Here is a 20,017-nt window from a genome sequence, read left to right as displayed (position 1 = left end):
ACATCAAAAAAATATGCACAGTATATGAACATTTATATATGTACCAAAATATATAATGTATATCTAAGCTTTGAAGCCAAATAATGAAATGGGTATCAGTGGGTCCCAGTACTCAACAGATGAAGCAGAACACTACCAGCACTGCTAACACAACTTCCGTGTCCCTCCCTTAGCCCAGCCCCCTGCTGGGCTCCTAGAGAGAACTTAAGATCTGTGCTCATTGCTTTGCTTTCTTAATAGCTTTATCTCCATAGGTAGGCATCCTTAAACAATGTAATTTGATTTTGCTTGTTTTTGAGCTTTACAAAAATCTTTGTAAATCTTTGTAGTCTTTGATGATTTTTTTTTCACTCAATACTTCGTTTCTAAGACTCATCCATGTTGCTGGGTTGAAACTTAACACATGTCTATGACACATTTAAATACTATTTCGTTTAATTTTGAGCAGTATATCCTTTATCAATAGTTTCTTTTCTTTCTTTCTTTCTTTCTTTCTTTTTTTTTTTTTTTGAGATAGAGTCTCATTATGTCGCCCTCAGTAGAGTACTATGGCGTCACAGCTCACAGCAACTTCAAACTCTTGGGTTTAAGCAATTCTCTTGCCTCAGCCTTCCAAGCAGCTGAAACCACAGGCACCTGCCACAATGCCCGGCTATTTTTTGTTGCAGTTGTCATTGTTGTTTAGATGGCCTGGGCCGGGCTCGAACCCGCCACCCTCGATGCATGTGGTTGGCACTGTAACCACTGTAGTGCTGAGCCATTATCAGTAGTTTCTAATGAAAGAAAGGAAGGGAGGGAGAAAGGAAGAAGGGGAGAAGAAAGGACCATCATCTACTTCTAAAGCATCAGTATAGAAACTAAAATGTAAGATAAAATTCACAGAAAAACTTCAAAACAAGCAATAATCACAAATACATTACCTTGTCTTCCTTAAGGAGCTTCCCTGGTCCCTTTTCTGGGTCAGTAATGGCTGAAGAGACCTTTGCAATGTATCTTTTCAGAATCAGCCTTGCATCTGAAAGAATGGACAGTAAACCACATAATAATAAGACAAAAACCAAAAGAAAAATATGTTCAATTGTTTATAATGTACTATTATATATTCAGAGCTTTATAAAGACTGCGTGTAAGAGTAGCTTTCGTAGCTTTTACTGAACTTCAGAATGATAACACCCAACTAACATATCACTTGGGGGCATTCACTATGTTCCTAAAATTGTGCTGGAACTTTCTGAAGAATAAATTAAATATAAAACATGACACCTGATCTCAGAGATACCTTATTTTATCAAAATGTCCACTCTGGAGAAAGGAACAACAAAAAACATTTTCAATAGACAAACCATTTGCTTTACTCTTCTTCATCCTTAAAAAAATTAAAAATAGTTTTCCCTGTTTTGAAAAAGTGTTTTAAATCATTCATTCATGAAAGGATACATAGTAATGTTATCACAAAATTTGCAAAACCTGTTTAAATAAAATGATAACACTTTTCTGAGAGAAATAAAAGAGTTCAATAAATGGAAGAGCTTACCATATTCCTAATGGGACAACTGAACACTGTAAAATATAGATTAGTCCCAGATTAATTTAAAGGTTAATAGGCTGGCCACTATATCTGTTACCACAAATTTCATGGCTTAGAAAAAACTTATCACAAATTTATCCTCTTCCAGTTCTAGAGGCCAGATGGTTTCACTGGGCGAGAGTCAAGGTGTTGGCAGGGCTGTTTCCTTCTGGAGGCTCTGAGGGGAAATCTTTTCCTTGCCTTTTTCAATTTGCAATGGCTTCAATTCCTAGAATTCCTTGGCATGTGATCCATCTTCAAACATGTCACCCCAACCTCTGCTTCCATCATCAAATGATCCTCTCCTGTGACACATCTCCCTCTGCATCCCACTTACAAGGACATTTGTGATTACACTTAGGTTCCACCTGGATAATCCAGAAAAATCTCCCCAACACAAGATCCTTAATTTAAGAATCTGTCTCTTTTGTCACATGAGGACCTAGACATCTTTTGGTTTTTTTGTTTGTTTGTTTTGGGTTTGGGTTTTTTTTTTTTAGACAGAGTCTTACTTGGTCACCCTTGGTAGAGTGCTGTGACATCATAGCTCACAGCAAACCTCAAACTCTTTGGCCTAAGAGAGCCTCTTGCCTCAGTCTCCCAAGTAGCTGGGATTACAGGTGCCTGCCACAATGCACTGCTATTTTTTTTAGAGACAAGGTCTCCCTCTTGCTCAAGCTGATCTCAAACTTCTGAGCTCAAGCAATCCACTCCCCTCAACCTCCCAAGTGCTGGGATTACAAGAGTGAGCCACTGAGCCCAGCTAGATATCTTGCTAGCTATTATTCAGCCTTCTAAATTCTGCCCTCTTTACCCCTCCCCCCAAAATTCACATCTATCCCACAAACAAAAGATATTCACCCTACCACAAATCCCCAAATGTCTGGACCCATTACAATATTGACTTATGTCCAAATTCTCATCCAAAATCTTAACTCAAAATAATAATAACAATAACAATAATTATAATAATAGGCTCAGTGCCTGTAGCTCAGCAGCTAGGGTGCCAGCTACATACACCAGAGCTGGCAAGTGCAAATCCAGCCCTGGCCTGCCAAACAACAATGACAGCTACAACCAAAAAATAGCCGGGTGTTGTGGCGGGCGCCTGTAATTCCAGCTACTTGGGAGGCTGAGGCAAGAGAATCGCTTATGCCCAAAAGTTTGAGATTGCTGTGAGCTGTGACACCACAGCACTCTACCCAGGGCGACATAATAAGACTCTGTCTCACAATAATAATAATAATTAATAAATAAAACAAAATCTTAACTCTAAAGTCTCAACTCTCATAATCTAAATCATCTAAACAAGGTTTGGGTGAGACTCTGGGTATGATCCCTCCTGAGACAAAATTCCTCTCCATCTGTAGTGCTGAGAAACTAGAAAACAAGTTACCTTCTTCCAAAATACAATGATAGGATGGGCATAGAATAATAAAGACACTGTCTTTCAAATAGGGGGAAGGACAGGAAAGAAGGAAAAGAAGGAGGCAGGAAAGGAGGGAGGGAGGAGGGAAGGAGTCACTAGTTCCAAGAAATTTTGAAATCCAGCAGAGCAAATTCCACTAGGTTTCAGAGACTGGAGAATAAACATCTGTGGCTTGAGACTCTGTCCTCTAGTCCTGGGGCTTTGCCCTCTGGACCTGAGATTCCACACTCTTGTTGGTCCTTCCTTTTTCATGAAAGATACCACGTGTTTGCAGCTGAACTGTTTTATTAATCTGTTTCCTGCCTGTAGAATTTTGGCAGTCCAGAACCCTTTCATTTTGTTCTCTCTCTGTCCCTTTGTCCAAACTGCTATTTCTACTGGTACAACATTCGCAGAAACCTTATGAATCTCCCTGTGTGTCACAGAGATTGACTCCATTAGGCAAGAAGCTTTTGCAGGAAATCTCATTTCTATTCCTGACTTCTGTTGGGATGGCTGAGTCCCATGTCTATTCTGTTCAGCACTAGCAAAAAGCTATCCAGCCACATCCTTGGCTTTCTCTCCAAAACACAGTTTTTTGACAGTGAATATCTTAATTTTGACACTTTACAATCTGGATAGGCTGGGAATGTCCCAAATCATCAAGTCCTGTTTTGGTTTTGCTTAAAAGTTCTTCCCTCAACTTGGCCCAGCGTGGTGGCTCAGCAACCCTAGCCCTCTGGGAGGCTGATGCAGGTAGATTGCTTTAGCTTAGGAATTCAAGACCAGCTTGAGAAAGAGTGAGATCCCATCTTTACCAAAAGTAGAAAAATTAGCCAGACATTGCAGTGGGCACCTGTAGTTTCAGCTACTCGGGAGGCTGAGGCAGGAGGATTGCCTGAGCCCAGGAGTTTGAGGTTGCTGTGAGCTAGGCTAATGCCAGGGCACTCTAGCCTGGGCAACAGAAGAAGGAAAGGAGGGAGGGAGGAGGGGGAGTCACTAGTTCCAAGGAATTTTGAAATCCAGCAGAGAAAATTCCACTAAGTTACTCACAGCAACCTCAAACTCTTGGGCTCAAGAAATCCTCTGGGCTTAGCCTCCTGAGTACGTGGGACTACAGGAGCCCACCACAATGCCTGGCTATTTTTAGAGATGGGGGGGTCTTGCTCTTGCTCAGGCTGGTCTCAAACTTGAACTCATGAGCTCAAGCAATCTACCTGCCTAGGCCTCCCGGAGTGTCAGGATGATAGGCATGAGTCGCCTTGCCCAGCGAAAGTCTTCACCTTTAAGAAAATTAAAGAAGTGGCTTGCATAGCCGGGCATTGTGGCAGGCGCCTGTAGTCCCAGCTGCTTGGGAGGCTGAGGCAAGAGAATCGCGTAAGCCCAAGAGTTAGAGGTTGCTGTGAGCCGTGTGACGCCACGGCACTCTACCCGAGGGCGGTACAGTGAGACTCTGTCTCCACAAAAAAAAAAAAAAAAAGAAGTGGCTTGCCACTCTGGCAAAAATAAAAAGCATCTCTAAGAAACCCATGGTGTGGCAGTGCCTGTAGCTCTGTCAGCAGGGCACTGGCCACATACACCAAGGGTGGCGGGTTTGAACCCAGGCCAACTAAAACAACGACAACTGCAAAAAAAAAACAGCTGGGCGTTGTGGCGGGCACCTGTAGTCCCAGTTACTTGGGAGACTGAAGCAAGAGAATTGCTTAAGCCCAAGGGTTTGAGGTTGCTGTGAGCTGTGACAGCACTCTACATTGGGGGAGAACTTGAGACTCTGTCTCAAAAAAAAAAAAAAAAAAAACCTAGGTGATTGGTTGGGTGACATCTTTTAGTTCCAATGTGGTTCATTATGATGTCACTGAACTTATCTCTGAATCACTATGACTGATGATGTTATAATAGTCATTAGTGTATATTTTGCTGGGTATATTTTGCTAACTGGAGAGATAACCTGAGATGCCTTGACTGAAGCACAATATTAACTAACAACTCAAGGCACTTTCTTCTCTGTCTCTGACCAATTTTTTAGCTAGAGATATTTTTTTCCAATTGAGAAAGATGTCTAATCAACGACTATTCCTAATTTTTTCTCTGTTGTTCATCTGCTTCTTCAGGGAGAGCTGCTGCATTTGTGATGGAACTACCTGGACAAAGGTTGGATGGGAGATTTTTCCAGAAGAAGTACACTATCTGAAAGTTAAGCCTCCTCCGTCTCACTGTCTGCCTTACCCTCTGGAAAAACTGTGCTGCAACTTTGCAAACATGGATATATTTCAGGGTTGTTTACATCTAACTTATATCTTAGTGCAAGCTCTTGTTTTAATTCTATTTGTTTTATCCGTGCATTACCTGTGGTTGAAATGGAAGAAACACCAAAAAAAGGTGAAGTAGTGATGCAAATAGTAACAGTTACAAAATATGGAAGAGTTTAGAACATAAGATAACCAGTTTCTAAGGGAGGGTGCCATGTGTTACTCCTCTTTGTGACTGTCCCCTGCTCCCCCGACTCCCCCAGCATCTAGTGTGGCATCTTGCACATAGCTGTGTTGAATTAGAATGTCTTTATAATTATCTGGTCCAACCTGTCAGATCCTATGGTGTTTAAAAACTCATCTAGTCTAATCCCTCTACTTTAGGTTATAAAAAACATTTTAAAAGTAGTGTGCTACCATGAGTAAAATGTACAGGAAATAAAGTTATCTGTCTGTGCCCTTAGTGAAGTCATTTGATCTTTCTCAGCTGCCTTTTCATAAAATGAAGGGTCTGGAACAAGAGATCTCTTAGAACCCTTCCAGGGTTATCGAAGAAAGCTAAGTACAAGAGTTGGCATGTATTTTTTACGTAAACTAATTTCTAATGCTAGGATAACTTTTCTAGGAAATAGAACTTCTAAACTAATTTTCCAGTTTGCCAAAAAATGACACCATGGTTTGAGGTAGTCCTAAAAGCTCAATGATCAAACAAATAAACAAAAAAACCTCAATGACCTTCAGAACAACTGATATTTATAAATATTTTGTTTCTTAAATGGTGTGATTTTATGGTATTATACCTTGAGGCTGTTTAGCAAAGTAAAACCTTTTGCTAATATTCATATTTAACCATAGAAGGCACTGATTGTTTGCTGATAGTGATAATGATCATTCTAATCTTATGGGCCATGTATAAAAGAACATTTCTTCTACACTTATCACTTCTATAGTAATCTTTCTTTTGTATAAATAACTGATACATGCTGTTTTAATAGAATTAAACTTATATATTTGGAATACAAATTTGAACTACAGTAAGATAAAATCTATATCATTTGTTCTTCTCTTTTTAGCTGAAAAAACAAGCCTCCTTAGAAAAATTTAGTAATGATCTAGAAAGCCCATCCATCTATGACATTGACCAAATACTCTGCAGACTGGTGGCTACAACATCAATGATGACCAAGTACTTGAAACAGGTGTCTCACCATCCTTCTTCTAAAAAAATTAAGCACCGCAAATTAAAGCGGAAGAAGTGTGAAGGAGACGGAGCAAGAGGACATTAAACATGTGTATATGCAAATGTGGCTCGGTCAAATATAGATTACAAAGGCAATCTATTAAGACTCATCTAAGGATAAAAATGGTTCATCAGAAGACTTTGTAATTTTTGGAGGGAGCCACTATCTTTACTGAAATTTTCCAAAGAAGTCTGGATTGAAATGTTATTTCCATTCAACTAAAAAAGAATCCATACTTACTAAAGTACTGGGGGAAAGGTTCTATCACTGCTACATGTTCAAGTATTTTGTTCTTTTCAATGTGTTAGACAGCTAATCATTAACCAATCTGTAGAATAAAAGGTTAGTTTAGTGTTTCAATAAATCTCTGATTTAAATAGTATCTGTGATTTTTATTTTCCTGAGCAAATTTTATAACCCCTGGAAGACTTTTGGTTTCTCCTCTCAGATTACTAGAATAGCAAGGAAATATTAAAGAATATATTATTTTTTAAGTCTAAATGTTTCCATTTTTCAGTGTAATAAATAATAAATTACATACCATTATGTTTTTAAGTTTCAGACTTTTGTTGATGATCAAACTCTTCAATTTTTTAAAGTATGAGTACCAGATTTTCCAAAGAAAAACTAGGAGATAGGCCTGAGAGTAGGCTAGAAGGTTTGATTAAAAACACCTTGAAAAATCCCAGAAAAACATGCTATTCATCTATAATATACCTGCCATAGTTATAAGGGAGGAAAAAATCTTTTACAAAATAATCTTTGAAACAGTAATAAGTAACTGCAGAGTTTAAAAGTAATGGAAAAGAATAGTGCCTGCCTTGGACCATTATAGAATATTAGACATTTATTTCTGGTTCCTCTTTACAGACTCTCCTTCTTACATCCACTCCTCCTAAGCACAACCTCAACCCCACATTACCATAAATGTTTGTTCCACACCTTCAGAGTTCTGAACTATCAACTAATCCTCTCTAAGAAAACACTGATGTATATTATTTTAATGGGGGAAGACTTAAAGTCTTGAAGACTTAAATTCCCGAACCTCTAAAACCCAAAGAAATCCATCTTTAGTAATGGGACTTTCAAGAGTGTGAAGGAGACTATTGCAGTAAGGAGTCCTCAAGCTCTTAAATCTCTCCAGGTGACTCCTACTCTAATCACTGAAATGAGAAATGGAACTCATACAATTTTGGTGAGTCTGAATTAAACAAATGCGGAAGTTAAATTTTATGTTGTAATTTGTCTCTAACATTCTGCAGCTACATTACCACGAAGCACTGATCCTAATAACATCTAGAAACACAATTACTAGTAGTTTACTTTCTATGGTCTTCTTTTTTATATCACTAAGACATGTTAGGTATAATCTCTCTGAGAATTTAAGGATCCAAATAAAACACATGAATATTAGGGGTAAGGAAACCATTAAAACCTCATCCCCATAAGCCTTAAGCCATTTCTTTTCAGAAAATTACAGCAAAATGTGTCCCTGGATTATGATTTTTAAGTACCATGGGTTATTCATTCTTCACAAATAGATTTTAAATCATAGAATGTGAATTTCACCCTTACTACTTGTGGGAGATCAATTGAATCCTTGGCTATCTTTATCTTCTTTTACTTATAGATCTAATCATAAGATCAAAGATAATTGACATAAGAAAGATTATTCCTAGAAAATTTTTAGTACAAGTGGAAAATTACTCATAAAAATAATGTACAAAGTATAACTCATCTCTTTCTTTCCAAATATACTTCCTTCCTTTAATTTCCTTATTTCTGTAAGTTCTCCTAGTCCCCTTCTCATTTTGCTAAGGAGCAAGCATCTTACTGCTACTAGTTGAATCTTCCTAAAAATCACTTTCATCCTCTTCCTCTTTCACATAAAAAGTGTCAATGGCTCCCAGAATAAAATGAAAACACCTTGGGCGGCACCTGTGGCTCAAGGAGTAGGGTGCCAGTCCCATATGCCGGAGGTGGCAGGTTCAAACCTAGCCCCGGCAAAAAAAAAAAAAAAAAAAAAAATGAAAACACCTTAAGACTGGCATTTAAGGGTATAATCAGGGTATACTAAAAGCATTTTTCAAATGCTGACCACTGACCACATTCCAGGTATTAAGTATTTTATATCATCACATTTGTTACAACCCTCAAGAGGTAGGAACTACTTTTACTGGTCCCCTTTTTCAGGAAAGGAAACTGAGATATTCAGAATTTGAGTACCTTGCCAAGGTCACATAGGTGCAGACACTAGCATTTAAATTCAGTCTCAAGAGGCCATGTATTTAGCCCTTCTATTGTTCCACCTATATTATAGCCTACCCATGGAAAATAGGACTTGCTGCTCAGTAAGGCAATCTTGTCACTGTCCCACAATATGCCACTTTCACTCCCAACTCTAAGATTTTGCTCAAATCCGTTCCCTTTCTATTATGTATTCAAACTTCATCCATTATTCAAGGATGGCCCAGGTTGAGCTCAACATGTTCTCTGACTATTCTGTAGCACACATAGGCTGCCTGTTCTGCCAATGTTAGCCTTTAATCATAGCCCTAACACTTGAATGTGTCTATCATCCCCCACTTAACAAATGTCCAGAGGACAGGAAAAATCAATTGTACCTACAACAATAGCCATGCTCATATGGGCAGTTAATAAATGCTTGCCAAAATCTTGAATGCAGACAACCATGCAAAGGGAATGCTATGCCCTTCAAATGCACTAGTTGTTTAACCCATGTTTGTACACAAACATAGTCACAGGAACACTGTCTTGAAATCTATTTAAGCTATATTCTACAGGGCTGTGGGAATGATATAAGCTAAATATTAGCAAAAGTCAAAATAAGCATAGTTTTTTAAATTTTGAATTGAAGTATAACGTACATACAGAAAAGCACAAAAATTGTGTGTACAGCTCAATGAATTTTCACAAACAAATATTGCCATGTAATTGACAACCAAATCAAGAAAAAGAACAGTACTTCCCAGAAGGCCTCCCCATGCCATAAGTAACTACTACTCTGACTACTAAAAACATTGATGAATTTTGTCTGAATAAATCATTTTCCAATTACCATTATAATCTTTTCTATCTGAGGAACCAAATACATTACTGAAATATATTTGGTTTAATATTTGGTATATATATTTAAAGAAGGAATAATAACAATAAGTTAACTGATGACTCCATACTGAATCTCAGAGTCAAAGCATTCTATAATAGACATAGTCTTGTTTGACAATGTGAATGTTACTTTCTTTGCATTATTATTATTATTATTGCTTAACATTTTGATGTAGCAATTGTCTGATTCCTTTTCTGAATGTATTTATGTTCATTTGTTCTTTACAAAGTTTTTGTTTCTAGTCCTTAAACATTGTTATTGCTATTAAATTTTAAGCTTTTTTAATTTTGTGAAGGCAAAAAAATGGAAACCTAATAAACACATATATATGTAAAAATTAAAAAAAAGAAATAAAATAAAATGGTCCACTTTGTCATTGTATTGTCAATAGTATTAAGGAGATTATTGGCATAAGGAGTCCTCAATCTCTTAAATCTCTCCAGTGACTCCTAACTCTAATCACTAAAATGAAAAATGGAAATAACATACCATCTTGGTAAGTCTCCCAAAAAATGGCCTTGAACATACACTATACATATAATCTTATAGAAAATTTTTGGCGAAATTGTTAGAAATTCGTAAATCAATAATCTTCCAATATTATAGTTCCTATTAAGCACAATGTTTAAGGCCAACAGCAAAATAGAAAAAAAAAGGTAGATTTCATATATTATTGCCAACTGTGACGGTGGTTCTATCTATAGATAAATCATCTTGATGGAAGGTGACATCTATAGTGTAGCCTATAACCCATAGAAGACAAATCCATCACATCAGTCAGTCTGCAAATACTTACCTGCCCAGTCCAGGAATTCGACACACTCGGTCTGGGCATACCGAGCAGCAACATCTCGGGCTCTTTCTTCCCTGAAGTTCAAAGCTTCTGTATCGACCTCCAGTTCCACTAGAGTTTTCAAAGTTTCCAAACGACCCCAGGCTGCAGCACAGTGTAAGAGTGTGTACCCTAACAAACAGGATGAAGATGGTCAGATCAAATAGATGGTATTGTTTTAAGCTATTTTATGCATGAGAAGATCATAATGGTAATCAAGTATTGAACAATTACTATGAGGCAGGCACTATTCTAAATGCTTTATATATAGTAAACTCATTTAGTTTGATAAGACCACTATGATGTCAGAACTATTACAATCCTCATTTTACAGATAAGGAAACCAAAGTCCAGAGAGGTTAAGAAACTTGACCAAGGGACACAGCCAGTCAATGATGGAAGCAAGACACCAACACAGGCTGTCTGAAGCCTGAGGTCTTTGACATCTCTAAGGAAAATGGCAATACAGTTTCCCTACCAGTCAATTGCTTTGGAACACAACTGGACTTATAACTTTAAGGAATTTTCATCGAACTCTAATTACTCCAGCATTATTGTCAACAAATTCATACAGATTCAACTGTTGCAGACATCTATATTCATGTGCGTACATTAGTCTTTCCAATAACCCTATGAGGGAAATTTTATTATCCCCGTTAAAGTATACAATGGAAAATGAAAGGAAAGTATACAATGGAAATTGTGGAGGGCTCCTGTAGTCTCAGCTACTCAGGAGGCTGAGACAAGAGGATTTCTTTGAGCCCAAGAGTTTGAAGTTGCTGTGTGCTATGACTCCACAGCACTCTATGAAGGGCAACAGAGTGAGATTCTGTCTCAAAAAAGAAGGGAGAGAGAGAATAATGCTTATACTTCCTTCAAAAAATCTTTCCTCAGCACCCTTACTGCCACAGTTCCTCAATCCTGGGCCTATTTTAGACCAAGTTATAAACTATTCTAACCAGAAGGGTAATAAAGAATCAAAAGCTCCAGCCTGGGCAATAGCAAGACACCATCTGTACAAAAAAGTAAAAATAAAAAATCAGCCAAGGTGGTGGCATAAACTGTAGGCCCAACTCAGGCAGGGGTGAGAAACCTGTGGCCTTCTGGATCTTTGAGTGTGGCCTTTCGACTGAATCCAATTTTTGCAGAACAAATCCTTCTAACAAAGAGATTTGTTCTGTGAAGTGTGGATTTGGTCAAGGGACTACCCTTGGGGATCTGGAGGGCCACATGTTGCCTTGAGCAGGCAAGTTCCCCACCCCCAAGGAAGTCTGAGGCTGCAGTGAGCCATGATGATGTCACTGTTCTTTAGTTCAGTCAACACAGTAAGACCCTATCTCAAAAAAAAGAATCAAAAGGAGCGTAAAGTGAACTACTTTAGGATCAGCCAAAATTGGAATTTCCTCCCTTGTTCAGCCAAAATATTTTTTTGTTAATATCACAAAACAAGCAAGAAATTTTATAACACTAAGAGACTGTACAGAAATTGTACAGCGACTGGCCCAGGAATTTTATTATTCCTTCATTCCCAACTATCTCAGTTCATTTATGCTGCTCTGACAGACTACGACAGACTGAATGAGTGATTTATAAAGAATTGAAATTTATTTCTCACATTTCTTGAGTCTGGGAAGTCCCAAATCAGTCAAGGTCCTGTCATCTTGTGTGAGCCTTCTTGCTGCATCCTCACGTGGCAGGAGGCAGAGGGCAGCAGAGAGCACCCCCTCTCCCACAGTCCTTTGGTGGCATTTGTCCATCTATGAGAGCAGAGCCCTTGTGACCTGAACATACCCAAAAGGCCCACCTACCAACACTGTTTGGAGACTATGTTTCAGCACAAGTTTGGGGGAACTCATTCAGACCACTGCACCTATAAAATAGGAGGCCAAGAAATGCTCAGAGACTATTTCATTTCTGCCTTCTGCTTTAATAATTCTTCAATCAGTTGAAGGGTCCAGGGCCCCTGATTTTCTGGGAGAGGAAGACATTATTATCTATAGACAAAACAGTACCAGCATGACCTGAAAGCCATTCTAAATGGGCAGATGTTCTAGATCTTTGTGTTACTTTCCTCAAGGCTGAAGTTACAGGCCAATGGTAACATCTAACCAAAATGCTCTTAAATTCATTTAAGACGCTGAAAGGGAGAAGTGGGGGTTTTTTTCTATTTTTTAATATAATCGGTTAAATCAAGAAAACAAGATTTCTAAACAGTATTTTACCAAGGAATTTGCAGCATTTGCATGCTTTTTCCTTTGTTAGAGGTAGTTCATTTTCTAGAAAGAAATGCACAGCTCCTTGTAATACATTAGCCCCACTACCTTTTCAAGAGAAGGAAAATGTCTACATGAGACAATCTCAGAAAACATCCAGGCAAAAAGAACATTTTTCTAAAGTTCTCCCATAATATTGGCAAAGACATTGGATCCCAGGATAGGGAGTCAGAAGGGTGCATGTTGGACATTCCCACAGGAAGAAAAGGACCATAAATGGAACTGGGAGAGACTGTTGCTTGTAAGAGGGGGTAAAAAAAAATCTCTTCATAGAAGATTACTGGTTACTAAATATAGAGATAGTCAGTGGAGTGGGTAGTTCATAGCAAGCCCAAAGATAGAAAAGAGAAATCATTTCCCATGCCCAGGCACTGTTCTGTGTACTTCACAAGTATCAATTCATTTAAACCTCATAGAGATCCCCCTAACATAGGTACTAGCATTATTCTCAATTATATATAAGGAAACCGAAGCACAGAAAGGATAAGTACTTTATAGATGACTGTGCCAATGATAAGGTCAAATCCAAGAACTGAAATGGTGATAGTCAGGAACAAGTAACAGGCCATGAAACAACACACTCTCCTCTCTAGAACATTTCTCACAGCCTGCCTACCACTAGCAGCACCAGACTCTTCAGATTCCTCTAATCATGTTGTTTCATGCCTATATGACCTTGCCATGTGCTGCTTTCTTCCTGACTGGAAAGGAAATTACCGTAGGGGTATAAAATAATACCAGGACACATTTTATATTTTTTGTTTGTTTGTTTGAGACAGAGTCTCAAGCTGTCACCCTGGGTAGAGTGCCATGGTGTCACAGTTCACAGCAACTTCAAACTCTTGGGCTTAAGTGATTCTCTTTCCTCAGCCTCCCACGTAGCAGGGACTACAGGCACCACCACAACACCCGGCTATTTTCTTTTTATTGTAGTTGTCATTGTTATTTGGCGGGGCCAGGCTAGATTCAAACCCGCCAGCTCCGCTGTATGTGGCTGGCACCCTAGCCACTTGAGCTATTGGCACTGAACACCACATTTTATATTTTCTTAGTCTTCATAGGGGTATTTTATAGAACTGGGTTTGGAATTATTTTTTTAATTAGTGAAACTAATACATTTCCAATAAAAATTAAGGATTACAGGGGTGGTGCCTGTGGCTCAAGGAGTAGGGCGCCAACCCCATATGCCAAAGATGGCAGGTTCAAACCCAGCCCCAACCAAAAAAACACTGCAACAAAAATTAAGCATTACAAAAGCAAACACTTAAAAAATGAAGAAAACATGATAACAAAAATTGCAAACGAAGTATTATTTGATCTCTTTTTAATGTGTTAATAGTATCACCAGAATATTATTTTCAAAATGATTTTTTTTTTTTTTTTTGAGACAGAGTCTCACTCTGTCACCCTGGGTAGAATCTTGTGGCACCATCATAGCTCACAGCAACCTCAAACTCTTGGACTAGAGATTGTCTTGTCTCGGCCTCCTGAGTAGCTGGGACTACAGGTGCCTGCCACAACGCCCTGCTAGTATTTTTCTATTTTTAGTAGAGATGGGGTCTTGTTCTTGCTCAGGCTGGTCTTGAACTCTGAGCTCAAGCAATACACTCATCCTTGCTTCCCAGAGTGCTAGTATTACAAGCATGAGCCACCACACCCGGCCTATTTTCTTTACAAAGTTTTTCAGTTACTGAAGTTTTTCTGGTTCAAAGTTAATTGAAGGTAGAGTGAAAAGGTAGTTATAAGTTAATATCAAATATTTTCATTTAAATTCTCTTCAAATTGACGGCGCCTGTGGCTCAGTGAGTAGGGCGCCGGCCCCATATCCCGAGGGTGGCGGGTTCAAACCCAGCCCCGGCCAAACTGCAACAAAAAAATAGCTGGGTGCTGTGGCGGGCACCTGTAGTCCCAGCTACTCGGGAGGCTGAGGCAAGAGAATCGCTTAAGCCCAGGAGCTGGAGGTTGCTGTGTGATGCCACGGCACTCTACCAAGGGCCATAAAGTGAGACTCTGTCTCTACAGAAAAAAAAAAAAAAAAGGCCTAAATTCTCTTCAAATTATCCTATCTCTAATTTGAAAAGAGAGATACCTCTTTGAACAGCAGCCTTTTTTGAGAGTAAGTTGTATTTTTTCATAAATTCTTTTCCCAGGCCAATAAGATCCAGAGTTTTTCCCACACTTTCTTCTAGAGTTGTTACAGTTTTGTCTCATAGATTTAAATCTCTTATCCATCATGAGTTAATTTTTGTAAGTGGTGAGAGGTGTGAATACAGTCTCAGTCTTTTACATGTCGGCTAACCAGTTCTCCTCCCACTATTTATTGAATAGGGATTCTTTACACCAGTATGTGCTTTTGTTTTGCTTTATCAAAGATCAGTTGGCATATGAGGCTAGTTTCTCCTCTAGATTCTCTGTTCCATAGATCTATGTCCCCATTTGTGTTACCATACTGTTTTGATCACTACAGACGTGTAGTATTACATGATGCCTCCAGATTTGTTGTTATTTTTGTAGAAGTGTATTGGTGTTCAGTGTTTTTTCTGGTTCCATATGAAACACAGAACAGTTCTTTCAAGATCTTCAAAGTATGACACTGGTATTTTAATGGGGATTATGTTAAATCTATAGATTGCTTTGGGTAATATAAATATGTTAACAGTGTTGATTCTTCCCAGCCATGAGCACGGTATGTTCCTCCATCAGTTAACATCCTCTGCTATTTCTTTTCTCAGTGTTTCATGGTTCTTTCTGTAGAGATCCTTCACATTCTTCATTAAGTATATTCCAAGGTATTTCATTTTCTTTGTTGCTAGTGGGAAGGGTATTGTATTCTTGATTTGATTCTCAGCTTGACTGCTATTGGCGTATTTGAAGGCTACTGATTTGTGAAAGTTGATTTATTTCCTGAGATGTTACCGTATTTCTTGATACATCCAGTAGTCTTGTGGTGAGCCCTTGGCAGATTTTCTAAGTATCAGATCACATCATCAACAAAGTGATAGTCTGACCTTCTCTGTCTCCATTTGGTTACCCTTGATATCTTCCACTCTTAATAAAGGTTTGCTAAATGTATGAAAAGACATAGTTTAAAATGGTAATTAATTCTAATAATGTTTGTTTAAGTGTAGCCAGATATGGTCTCCAGAGCCTTGCCAGCACCAGAGGGAGCTCCATCAACAGTAACTGCAAACTGCAGAGGCCTGTCCTTGGCACAGACAGAAAAGAAGACACTTCCCAATAGGCCAAAAGTCAGGAGTGTAGAAAGCTGTAGATTAGTAGACTGTTTTTATACAGATATAGCCTTTGTTAGTCGAGAAGATATTGCAAATGTCTTTCCCACTCTGTGGCTTATTTTGTCACTTTGTTTATGGTATCTTTTGTGTGTAATTCTTAATCTTTATATATAATACATTAATTTTTTCCCATAATGGCTTTGTCCTTTATATCTTGTTTTAAGACATCCTGTGATATATCAAAAACATAACTTCTATATTTATTTTCCAGAAAGTTAAAAATTTTTGTTATTTACATTCATCTCTTACAAGCACCTGTAATTTATTTTTATACATGGTACAAAGTAAGTATCTATTTTTTTTTTTTTTTTGGTAGAGACAGGGTCTCATTCATTATGTTGCCTAGGCTGATCGCAAACACCTGTCCTCAGGCTATCCTTTCACACTGGCCTCCCAAAACAGGAGTAAACTGCTAAACCCAGCTTAATTTTACTTTTTTCCCAGTTGAATAACCAGCACTGTTAGGCAACACCTATGAAATAGTGAAATCCAAGGCCAGCTTCTTGGTTTGTTTTTAGCCAGTCAAATTAGTTTGCATTTAAAAAAATATTTTTCTGATATGTTAACTAGACTGATAAATTAATCTGTAAGAAATTAACATTTTTATGATAATTACTTCACCACTTGAAAAATATATATACTTTGGCTCTTCATTGATGTATTAATAAGTCAATAAAGTTTTATATTTTTTGTCCCAAATGTCTTAAATTCCTTTTTCAGATTTATTCCTAGCTTCTTTAACATTTTGTTATGAATAAGATCTTTATTTCTATTACACTCTCTAATTAAATGTTGACAATATATAGAAAGGTACTGATTTTGAATATTGGTCATATGTTCATATTCTTGCTGAACTCTATTAGTACTAATAGTAGATTCCCTTAAGTCTATATGCCTATGGGTAATGAGAGTTTTGTTTCATCTCCTGGTAAATGGGCTGGTAAATGTATAATAACCAGTTCAATGGAGGGAAAAGACCTGAATAGTACTGCTAGCCAATCACCAGGATGTTATGGCCCAGCATAACCAATTTCAAGCTACTAACATGGCATCGACCAATTCACAAAAGCCCTGAAAATTTAATAATCAGCTGCCCAGAGCTGTAGCACAGTCCTGTCACTAATCTTATTTTTGTCTTAACTGAACTTGCTCAGATTTCCATTATAATGATGAATGGAAGCCATGATAGTGAATATCATAGTTTATGTCTGATTTTGAACAATGCTTCTGAAATTTCAATATTAGGTAAGTTTGCTTCAGGTTTTTGATAGACAGCCTTAAGCAGTTTTCCTCTATTCCTATTTCCCTAGGAGCTTTACTCATGAATGAGTGCTACATTTTTTTCAAGTGATTTTTCTATATCTAGTGACATGATTATGTTTTGCTTACTTAATCTTTTAATGTAGTGAATTATATTAATATTTTTCCTAAGGTTAAGACCATCCTTTCATGCAATTTTTGTCTGTGAAATGAAAGGGATTTTGATGTTAATTTATTTATAGTTGAAAAATAAAAATTGCATATGTTTATCATGTACAATATATTGTTTTTAAAATGCATGCATTGTAGAATGGTTAACTGAGCTAATTAAAATAGGCATTATTTCACAGACATTTTTTGGTAGGGAAAACACTTAAAATCTACACTCCGATAAAGTTTTTAATACACATCCTTATATTCAATTTGTTAATCACTTTCACTTTAGATTCCAATTATTTATTTAGGATGTTTCCATCTGTTATTAAAGGTAATTAGCCTATAAATTTCCTTTCTAGTACTGTCCTTAAGCCAGTATCTCTGTAAAAGTCATTTTCCTCAGAAAATGAGTTGAAAAGCCTTCCAACTCTCTCTGGAACACTTCTACAAACTAGTGATTACCTTTTCCCTAAATGTTTAGAAGACCTTACCTTTAAAAACATTTGAATCCAGAATTTGGTGGTAAGCAGGGAGGTTAGGGAGGCAGATTTTGATTACTTCTTTGATGTTTTTAAATAACCATTGATCTAATCAAGAATTATATTTTTATCTTAAATGAACTTTGGTAATTTACATTTTATTGGACATTTGCCTATTACTTTTTTAAATTTTTTATTTTGTTTTTATGAAATCATAACTGTGTACATTGATACCTTTATGGGATTCAGTGTACCGATTTGATATACAATGTGAAATGCTTACATTGAACTGATTAACACATCCATTACAATTATACTCTTTCTTAATAGTTTTGAAATGTACCATCGCATCATACACATTAGGTGAGGTCCCCCCAAATACCCTCCCTCTGCCCTCCCCTCCCCTCTCTTCCTCTTCCCTTCTACTTTCTGGACTATAGTTATGTTTTACCATTCATATGAATGTGCAGGAGATTATATATTGATTTCGTAGAAGCATTAAGTATATGGGATACTTTTTTTCCATTCTTGAGATATTTTACTAAGAAGAATATGTTCCAGCTCCATCCAGGTAAACATAAAAGCTGTGAAGTCTCCATCTTTTTATGGCTGCATAGTATTCCATGGTGTACATACACCACAATTTGTTAATCCATTCATGGGTCGATGGGTACTTGGGCTGTTTCCATGTCTCGGCAATCATGAATTGGACTGCAATCAACATTCTGGTGCAAATGTCTTTGTTGTAAAATGATTTTTGATCATCTGGGTAAATACCTAGTAGAGGAACTGCAGGATCTAATGGTAGGTCTACTTTTAGTTCCTTGAGTATTCTCCAAACTTCTTCAAAAAAGTCATATTAGCTTACATTCCCACCAACAGTGTAGAAGTGTTCCCTACTCTCTGCATCCACACTAAATCAGTAGTTTGGGGATTTTGTTATGTGGGCTAATCTTACTGGAGTTAGATGGTATCTCAAAGTGGTTTTAATTTGCATTTCTCTGATGATTAATGATGAGCTTTTTTATGTGTTTGTAGCCTACATGCCTGTCTTCTTCAGAGAATTTTCTGTTCAAGTCTCTTGCCCACATAGAAATGGATTTATTTGTTCTTTTCTTATTGGTTAGTTTGAATTCTCTGTGGATTCTAGTTATCAGACCTTTGTCAGAAGTAAAACCTGCAAAAATCTTCTCCCATTCTGAAGGTTGTCTGTTTGCTTTACTTACGGTGTTCTTGGCTGTGCAAAAGCTTTTTAGTTTGATCAAATCCCAGTAATGGATTTTTGGTGTTGCTTCAATTGCCGGGTGGAGGGGGGGTCCTCCTCATAAAATATTCTCCCAGGCCGATTTCTTTTTTTTTTTTTTTTTTTTTTTTTTTTTTATTGTTGGGGATTCATTGAGGGTACAATAAGCCAGTTACACTGATTGCAATTGCTAGGTAAAGTCCCTCTTGCAATCATGTCCTGCCCCCATAAACCAGGCCGATTTCTTAAAGGGTTTTCCATGTACTCTCTTCTAGAATTTTTCATAGTTTTACGTCTAAATTTAAATCTTTTATCCAGTGAGAATCAATTTTTATTAATGGTAAAAGGCCAGGGTCCAGTTTCAGTCTTCTATAGGTCGCCAGCCAGTTCACCCAGCACCATTTATTAAACAGGGAGTCTTTCCCCTCAATGTTTTGATAGCATTATCAAAGATCAAATGATGATAAAGAGCTGGTTTTAACATTTCTAATTCTTTCTGGTTGAGTCTAGGAAGGTGGCATGCTTCCAGGTATTGGTCCATTTCCTTCATATTTTCATATTTCTGGGAATAGAGTTTTTGTAGTAATCATTGATTTTTTGAATTTCTGAGGTGTCTTTGTCATTTTTCCTTTATCGTTTCTGGTAGATGATATTAGAGATTTTACTTTTCTGTTTCTGGTTAGGCTGGCCAAAGGTTTATCAATTTTATTAATCTTTTCAAAAAAACAACTTTTTGTTTTGTTGATCTTCTGAATGATTATTTTGTTTTACATTTTATTTAAGTCTGTCCTAATTTTGATTATTTCATTTCTTCTGCTGGGTTTGGGATTGGAATGTTCTTCCTTTTCCAGTTGCTTGAGAAGACCCATTATGTTGTTGGCTTCTT

General features: G+C 37.4%; 2 protein-coding genes across 2 annotated transcripts in view; one reads left to right on the top strand and one right to left on the bottom strand.

The window, feature by feature from the left end:
• Window positions 1–20,017, bottom strand: part of ANKRD45 (ankyrin repeat domain 45) — a 45,140-nt gene that overhangs the window by 12,692 nt on the left and 12,431 nt on the right. Inside the window, exons 3-4 of the mRNA XM_053606320.1 lie at window positions 10,392–10,559; window positions 921–1,015 (exon numbers count right to left, since the gene is read on the bottom strand). Of these exons, the coding sequence (XP_053462295.1) occupies window positions 921–1,015; window positions 10,392–10,559 (263 nt within the window). The remainder of the gene's footprint in view (window positions 1–920; window positions 1,016–10,391; window positions 10,560–20,017) is intronic.
• Window positions 5,031–6,510, top strand: TEX50 (testis expressed 50). The gene is made up of 2 exons (XM_053606321.1): window positions 5,031–5,354; window positions 6,298–6,510. The coding sequence occupies exons 1-2, from the start codon at window positions 5,031–5,033 to the stop codon at window positions 6,508–6,510; spliced, it is 537 nt and encodes a 178-aa protein (XP_053462296.1).

This window comes from Nycticebus coucang, chromosome 10, assembly GCF_027406575.1.
Source record: "Nycticebus coucang isolate mNycCou1 chromosome 10, mNycCou1.pri, whole genome shotgun sequence".
NCBI lineage: Eukaryota > Metazoa > Chordata > Mammalia > Primates > Lorisidae > Nycticebus > Nycticebus coucang.
This window is presented reverse-complemented; position numbering and strand designations above follow the sequence as displayed.

Excerpts from the sequence above, each read along its gene's own strand:
- TEX50 (XM_053606321.1), top strand. The coding sequence starts at position 5,031 with ATGTCTAATCAACGACTATTCCTAATTTTTTCTCTGTTGTTCATCTGC. Across the intron at positions 5,355-6,297 it reads GGAAGAAACACCAAAAAAAG|CTGAAAAAACAAGCCTCCTT; the intron begins GTGAAGTAGTGA and ends TTCTCTTTTTAG.